The 8,185-nt window shown below is 70.9% G+C and overlaps 2 protein-coding genes across 2 annotated transcripts in view; one reads left to right on the forward strand and one right to left on the reverse strand.

The window, feature by feature from the left end:
* Window positions 1-7,551, forward strand: part of H696_02226 (hypothetical protein) — a 9,155-nt gene extending 1,604 nt beyond the window's left edge. Inside the window, exons 3-6 of the mRNA XM_009496126.1 lie at window positions 107-175; window positions 250-362; window positions 470-1,553; window positions 1,704-7,551. Of these exons, the coding sequence (XP_009494401.1) occupies window positions 107-175; window positions 250-362; window positions 470-1,553; window positions 1,704-7,472 (7,035 nt within the window). The 3' untranslated portion in view covers window positions 7,473-7,551. The remainder of the gene's footprint in view (window positions 1-106; window positions 176-249; window positions 363-469; window positions 1,554-1,703) is intronic.
* Window positions 7,552-7,756: 205 nt separating this feature from the next.
* Window positions 7,757-8,185, reverse strand: part of H696_02227 (hypothetical protein) — a gene marked incomplete at both ends in the record, with an annotated part of 2,012 nt that continues 1,583 nt past the window's right edge. The window contains one exon of the mRNA XM_009496127.1: window positions 7,757-8,133. Within this exon, the coding sequence (XP_009494402.1) occupies window positions 7,757-8,133 (377 nt within the window). The remainder of the gene's footprint in view (window positions 8,134-8,185) is intronic.

Below are 8,185 nucleotides of genomic sequence, written 5' to 3' on the forward strand. Positions count from 1 at the left end.
GGGGGCGAGAGGAGGGACACAGACCAGGCACACCCCGCGAAGGATGACCGACTCTCACACGGTGCCTTCTTGCCCATCCTCGGTGCGCATGCGTCGCTCTGCGCAGGTGAGCCGGCTGGCCACCCTGCCCACCGGGCACCCCATCTACCAGGTGAACGATTCCATGTGGATTTCGGTGCGTCCACTTGATCGTGGCTCGGAGCGCTCCCTCGCCAGGTGACTCACCCCCTGCCCTCACCGGCAATGCAGATCCCCCTGTCAACCATCCCGCCGGGTGCCTACTCGGAGCTTGAGGCCGAGAAGCTCATGCAGCGCCGCATTGCCCAGCGACACTACTACTGCCACGGCGTGGACTTGACAACGTATGTGGTCCTCTTCGCCTCCTTCTTTTTCCCATCTCCTCCTCCTTCCCCCTTTAACGCCCACATGTCTGCCACTGCCCCTGGGGCTTTCGCCCTCTCGCGCGCAGTCCCTTTCCTCCGACGCCGACCGGCGCCGGCCGGCGCCCCTGCCGCAATCCGGGCTTCCGAGCGAACCACCTGCTGTCGGGCCCCTTCGCCATGGCCGGCGCGCCAGAGGTGTGTGTCGCCCTCATCCGCGGCACGGTCAACCTCCGCCAGGAAACAATCAGGGCGCAGGGCCCCGCCGAGGAGGCGGCATCAGGCCTGCGGCCCGCACTGGAGCACATCACCTTGCTGGTGCTGACCCGGCTGGCGGATGACCTTTTGGCCAAGGCCCTTCCCTTGTCCTGTGGCTTGCTGCTGTCGCGATCCTCCCCGACCACCTTTGTCAAGTCGCTGCTGACCGCCGGGCCCGGTGGGCATCCAGGCGCCGGGGGTATGGCTGGCAATGGGGCGCATGCCGCCGGCATTGGTGTGCATCCTGGCCCGGGCTTGGCGACGGATGCCAACGCCTCGCCGCAGATGGCTGGCTTCATTGGCCTCCGGCGGTCGAGCCAGTTCCAGACACTCTCGGGGGCCGGATCGGCCAGCACGCCGGCCGGCAGCCCGGGGCTCATCCCCGGCAGCCCGGCGCCGGGAATGGCCCCCGGCGGCCCCGGGCCCGATGCCGCGCTTGCTGCCGGACCCGATCGGGCCGACCGCTTTGGCGACATCCAGAGCTCGACGCAATTGTGTGCGCGCGAGGGCGAGGTCCAGGCCATTGCCTGGACCGGCCAGTCGCCCCAGCGCCCCGGGCCTGGGGCCTCGATTTCGGACGCGTGCCAGAGGGTGCGCTTCAGTGCCAGTGTCGCGCGTGCAGGCACCCCGCCGGCGGCCATCCGTCTGGTGCCGAACCAGACCCGCGACCCGCACGAACGCCCGTACCACTTGATCTTGGGGAACCGGGGGTCGGCCGGCTTCGAGGAGGACTTTCTCCACCTGGAGGTGCCACACAATTTGGCCTCCTCCGGGCCGTCGCTTTCTTCGGACTTCGCCCATGCCTTGGCCTACTTCTCCCTCCTGTCGACCGAGACGCTGGGGGCCTTTTCATCGGATCGGCGCCAGGAGGTCATCCTCCTGGACGTGGCATACCAGTATGATCTGTCGTACCTGGTGCGTGTGGCTGCTGCTGCTGCTGCTGCGGCCGCCTGGCTTGCCCCAATTGTCCGGGGGGAGATTCGCATGTTCGCTCTTTCTCCGCCTTTCCTCGTCTCCCCTGTCGCTGCCATGCCCTAACTGTGTGTGTCCCATTCCCGGGTGCAGCTCAAGAGCCTTTGTCGCATGGCCCGGTCCTCGCGCAGCCTGCCCATCCTGTCACACTTCAGCCGCGAGGAGTACCACCTCCAACAGATGGACCAGGCGTCGTATGCGCGGCGCATGACCCACGGTGTGCTGAACGTCCCGGGCTTGGCGCCCGGACGCTCGGGCCCTGCCAGCCCGGCGGCCACGGTCGAACGCATCATCAGTCGCCAGCAGACGGTCATGCGCCTGGCCCACCTGACCCCCTTCCCGCCGCTGGCCGATGCCCTTCGGCACTCATTCATGCTGGACGCAGCGGCCGAGCATTTGTTGTCTCCGGCAGCGGCGGCCGGCGGCCTGATGGCCAGGGCCCTGTGCGACACCATGGAGGGGTTCGTCCATGCGCTGGCCTCGGCCATCCGGTCGCCCTCTTTGCGCAACAAAGTCCCCTGCGTGCGGGGGAGTGAGGCGGTTGTTGGGCGCTTTTTCCTGGCCCAAACGCCGCTGCGGTCGCCCGGTGAGGATGACATGGAGGAAGACCCGGCGACCGCCGGCGGTCCTGGCCGAGCTCCGGGACCCGCGGCCGCGCAGCTGTCTCTCCCCCAGGCCACCCTGGCCGAGGAGGCCGCCGGGCCACTCCGGCGACCGGGTCGGCGCCAAATGGCCGGGGCCGGGGCCCGGTCCCCGCTGGGACCCGGCATGGAGAAGCCCGCCGATACTCCGCCCACGCGGGCGTGCCCGCCACCGGGTCTGCCCCTGGTACCGGGCGCCCGGCGTGGCCTCGGCAGTGGGCAGATTGCCGAGCAGGAACCCCCAGCGGGGATGGAGGCCGACGATGATGTGGGCCCGGATGACTTCGACGATGACGATGACGATGAAGATGCCGGTGCTGTGGATGACGAGGAAGATGCCACCGGCCACCGGGGTCCGGGCCGTACGCCGGCCAGCGTCGATGCGCGAGTCAGCCATCCGGCCTCCAGTCTGCTGCCCAGCCCGCCGGAGGTGAGGGCCGCGTGGCGGTCCGACGGGGCCGGGCCCTTGATGGCGGCCATGAGCCCCGACAACACACGGGCCGACTGGCCAGCGGCGCTGAGCGGGTCGGGCACGCCGCTGCCGGCGGCTTCGGCCCTGGTTCGGGGCCTGGCCCCGCACGGGACCGTCGCCATGCCGGTCAGCCAGCCCGGCATCACCGAATATGACTTCGACAACCAGCATGTCCAGAGTTCGGACGACGAGCCGGCAGACTGGGGCTTCGCCGACATCGAAGGCCATCTGCAGCAAATGCATGCGGCCCTGGAGGGCGAGCAGTCTCAGCGTCTGGTGGCCTTCGCTCCGGAATTGGGCCTGGGCGCGGCCGTGTCCAAGCGCCCGGCCACCGGGGCCGGGGGCGCACTTCCCGGCAGCGGGTCACACCCGCGCATGGTTCCCCTGCTGCCTGTGCCGCTGCTGGTGGAGGAGCCCACTTCCGGGGGCCAGTGTCCCTTTGCCGTGGAGATGGGCTTTGCCCCGCCGCTGGGTGCTCTGCCGGCCATTCGGCGCCTTGTGGATCTGACTTCGCCCCAAGCCCCGGTGGACTGGTTCACTTGGGATCGGCCGGCTCTGGCGCTGACCTTTGCCATCATGGCGCCCCTGTGTCGGCCACTGCGCCTGAATTTGGTCCTGCCGGCCGATGGCCGGGGCGCCCCGCGGCGCCTGGATGTTCTGGTGTCCGAGACCCTCGGGTCCCGGGCTGCCTGGCGAGTGATCTGCGACCGGGTGCCCCTCGCGGCCCCGGACTGCTCGGTCGAGTCGGAGTCCGACCAGGAGTCCGGCCGGCCGCGCGCACCGGATGCCTCGTCCGCTGACAGTGGGTACCTGCTGGTGAGCCGGTGCCGGAAGCACCGGGCCGGGCCGGGGGCTCGCGTGGCCCGGGGCGGCTCGCCACGCCTGGCCACCCTCAATGGCATGAGCATGGCCACCCCCTCTCCGAGCCTGGTGCTGGCCCCCGGGCGGTCGCCACTATTGGCCATCGCCGATCCGGAGGACGACCCCAGCCTGAGCGGCCTGGCCCAGGGGCTTGGCCCGGGCGGGGACTTCCATCGGGTCACCTCGCTGGAGGCACGCGAAGCCCTGCAGAGCGTCGACCGGCGGGGTGACAATGATGGCGATGACCGAGGCCATGCCGGGCATGGCATGGCGGAAGAGGAGGCGGAGGCGGAGGAGGAGGAGTGCTCCGGCTGCTCCAGCCAGTCCGAGGGCGAGGGCGAGGAGGACGACCTGCCGGACCCCGCGCGGGGCGATGACCCCCGGCGTGGGGCCAGCTTCCGCAGCCTCGGCCAGACGGACAGCGGCCTGGCCGGGCCCTCGGTCTCCCGACGGGGGTCCATGCGGTATTCCTCGCGTCGTGCGTCGGCCTACTGTCACCGGGACTGCCATGGGGCCGAGAGTGAAACCCAGGCCGCGAGCCTGCATCCGGACCCACATGGAGATGACCCCCACGGCCGCCCGGAGTCGCAGGCGCTGCCATTGCAGCCACACCAGCAACAGCAGTACATCGAGCTGAGCTTCGACCTGGTGGACATGCACCAGGCCGGGCGGCCGACTGGGCTGAGCCACATGTTCGCCGGGTCCAACTTCGGTGCCGGGTCGGCCACCGACACCGACTCGGATGCGGACACCGCCGCCGGCACGAACCCGACCGACGGGTCCTCCACCGTGGGCGGGTCTGCTTGGCTGACGGGGCGCGGGTCAGGCCGGCGTCTCCCCCGGGCACGCTTCCTGCGCATTGTCCTGTACCGGGATGACTTTGTGGATGCCGAGTCGGCGGCGGTGATGGGGCCGGCCTTCGGTGTGGGAAGTGCGGCTCTTTGCCACCGCCCGGGGCCGATGCGCCTCGGCCGGGTGTCGCTGCTGGCCGATGTGCCGGACGCGGCCCGGCAGCAGGCACGCCTGGTCGGGTGGCGTGGCCACCTGCGCGAGCGCCTGGTGGATGGGGCCCTGGCTGCGGCGCAGGGCCGCCTCTTGGCCGCGGTCTTCGGCACACCCGGGCCCGATGGCAAGTCGCGGGAAGACCGGTCGGGCAACACCCCGGCCGAGGCGCAGACCCTGCCGGGCGACCAGCTGGTGCTTGGCGCCCCGGATTCCGATGCCCCGACCCCGGAGCAGCAGCTCCGGCGCTACTGTGCCCTGCTTCGCGAGAGTCTGGAGAGGCATGAGCCGGAGCTCCGCCGACGCGGGGTGCCCCGGCCAGTTGGCATCGGCCGGCGCCGGCGAGCTCCCTGCCCGCGGGCGGCCATCCTCCGGCGCTTGGTGCAGATGGACACCGCCCTGCACTTTGAGGAGACCAGCATCTACCAGAAGCTGGATCCCCTGGCCCGGCGGCGGCTGGTGGCCACGGCTGCGCACTGGCTGACAATGGAGCTGCTGCTGGCCCAGTGTGCGGTGGCCACGGTCCCGTCACCGATGCCGGCGTGGTGGCAGCCGGCCGGCATTCGCGAGGCACTGGACCCGGCGCGCGTGCGTCATCTCCATAGCCCCTTGCGCCTGGCCGCCGGCATCACCGCCGGCATAAGCCCCGACGACGGGGGCGGCCCCGGTGTTGCGGTGTGCTGTGCGTGTGGGAGCCGTCTGCCTCCGGGGCCCGTCACCGGCCCTGCCGCCACCGCTGCCAATGTTGGCGTCGGCGTCGGCGGGCTGGTCCCCTCGCCTGAGGGCCGGCCAATTTGCCTCCTACGCGGGCCCCTTCCCGCGGGGAATGGGCTTGCCTGTGGCGCCTGCCAGTCGCTGCTGCAGCGGCAGAAGACCCACACCGAATCGATCGGCCTGATCCAATCCTCCATGCCAATGTTGACGCACGACCGGGAGAGCGCGGATGCGGCGGCCGGGCGGCGCCTGTGCCGCGTGGCCGCGGTTGCCAGCAGCCCGGCTGCGATGCCGCTCTTTGCGGCGGCCTGCCTCGGCGGGAGTCGGCTGTCACGCGCGCCGGATGACCTGACAATCAAGTCGGGCGGCCCGAATGCCATGACAACCGGGGGCCTGGCCGCTTTGAGCCCGAACGCCGGGGCGTGCATCCCCCTGCGTAGCCCCCTGCTGACGGACTCGCCCCTGATGGACTGCCTGGGATCCCAGCACACTGGCCACACGGCCGAGCTGTCGGACCTCAGTCAAGCCGGGGGGTTGGCCGTTCCGCTGGACGCGGTCCTGGCGCCCTGGTGCCGGGAGGCCGACCGGGCGGACATGGCCCCAGGCCGGCGCCTGGATTGGGCTGCCACGCCACCGATTCGCCACCTGTGGGTTCCCCACGGCCGGGAGTCCACCGTGGCCGTGGTCCTGGCGCATGGACTGACTGCCGGATGCCCGGCGCGGCTGCGCCTGTGTCTGGCCACCGTGCCGGGCCTCCTGGCGCCCGGTTGCCCAGCCGTGGAGCTGACCTTGTCGGCCTGGCTGGCCGATCCGCTGGCCTCGGCCGGTGACAGCCAGCCGGTCCCCCTGGCGCTGAATGTCCTGCGACGCCTGGTCCCGGGTGCTGCGGACATGGTCAACACCGACCCGCATGGTGGCCGGGGGCTGACCCTCGGGTGGGTGGATGTTCCCCTGACTCGGGAGCCGGGGCCCGTGGCTCCGGGCAGTGTGTTGATCTTCCGCCTGGTGCTTGACCAGCCGGCCGCGCAGGGGCTCCTTGGTGTGGCGGACCTTTTGATCGAGCAAGACTCCCCCGAGGCGGATGATGACGAGGAGGCCGCGCACTTGGTTCCGGCTGGCAGCGAGCCCGATTCGCCGGTTGTGCTGTCTGCGGCCGAGGTGGCGGCGGCCGTGGTGGCCGACCAGGCGTCGATCGTGACCCGGGCAGCTGGGCGGCCCCGGTGCCGGCTTCTCACCCGGCGGGTGCCGCTGCGTCCGTGCTCGGAGGCTGCGCGCCGCCTTGCCACGCCGCAGGCCGGGCGCCTGGTGCTGGTGTTGACATCGCTGGCGAGCTTTGGCGCGCCGGCCGGCGGCTCGGCGGCTCTGGCGGATCTGCTGGAAACCGAGGCCTCCGGCCATGGCCCTCTCGGACATTTGGAGGCTGGGCAGTCGGGGGTTGCCGGTGCCGCGGTCCCGGGAACCGGGGCTCCGGTCGCCGGGGCTCCGACCCCTGCTGCCCACCCCACCGGGCAGTCCTTCCTGTCGCGGATTTTCTCGCGATCTGCCCCGGCGTCCGGTGGCGAGCCGGCCGGGTCGGAGCGCGGCGGTGCCCCCCCGCCCGACGGGGCCCCTGGCGATGCGGTGGCGTCGCATGTGATGGGCCTCGGCGGGAGCCGGGACTCCTTGGCGGCGCCGCCGCGCCCGGCCATCGGCCTGCGCCTGCGCGGCATCACCCTGCCCCGGGAGCTGGCTGTACATACGCGTCTTCTGCGCGTGACTTTGGTGCTGGGCAGTGGCCTGACATGCGTGGTCGGGGAGTTTGCCCTGCCGCTGGTGGCCGTTTCCGGGCGCTCGGCCCTGGAAGATCGCCTGTACCTGTCCCTGCTGACCCCCCTGCATCCGGAGGGGGTCTTCTTTGCGGAGGGCCGCGGCCCTGGCTCCGGGGCGGCCTTGGTGCTGGAGAGCGCGGACCCCGCCCCGGGGGTGGCTGCGGCGGTGGCCTGGCGCGATGGCAGCCTGAGCCAGCTCCCCTTCCAAGCCGTGGGTCAGATCATCTACCAGAGCGAGGGGTCGTGGCTTCGGCAGCTGTCGGCCGATCGGCGGAGTGCCGCGGCCCGGGCAGCCAATGCGGCCGCCGCCGCCGACCAGGGCGACGCCCGGCCCTTCAGTCGGATCCTCAGTTTCTTCGACTAAGCAGTTCCGCCCTCGGCGCATGCGTGTGTGCGCGCCCTGTCCTTGTATACATATTCACCCATGCGGTGGGCATCCCGTGTCCGTGGCCCATGGAGAGGTGGGCAGGAAAGAGGAAGGGGGGGGAGGGGGGAGGGGGGTGCAGAAACAATGGGCAGGAGTCTATTTTTGGGTGGAGGGGATTGCCGGCAGGGCACATCTGTGCCACGCGCGCGCAGGATGGGACACGAGGCCGGGAGGGTGCGGAAGGAAAGAAAGTGGCCTTTCTTGCTGGTCCGCTGGCTGGCTCAAGACAGGTGCACCGTTGGCGAGGCGGCATTGGACGTGAAGGTGACTCCCCACTCGCTGACGGAGTTGTCATACGAGCAGGCGTACAGGCGCTCGGTGGTCGCGTCAAAGGCGAGGCCGCGCACGACGTTCCGGTGGTGACGGGCGATCTGGCAGATGGACTGGGTGGCCAGGATGACACAGGCGATGTTCCGGTCGTTGGTCACGGCGAAAAGCACCTTGCCGGAGGGGTGCCACACGTAGGATGGCATGCCCAGGGGGTCGGTGTCGATGCCATAGATGTTGGCCACCTGCTCGGCCGAGTGCGCGCGGAAGATGATCAGCCGACTGCGGTCGGTCAGGACACCGAGGTATCCGCCGCAGGGGCTGAACTTGACTGTTGGCCGTGCGTTTTGGTGGGGGGGGGGAGGGAGGGGGGGGGGGGGGGG

Source organism: Fonticula alba, assembly GCF_000388065.1.
Source record: "Fonticula alba strain ATCC 38817 unplaced genomic scaffold supercont2.3, whole genome shotgun sequence".
Lineage (NCBI taxonomy): Eukaryota > Rotosphaerida > Fonticulaceae > Fonticula > Fonticula alba.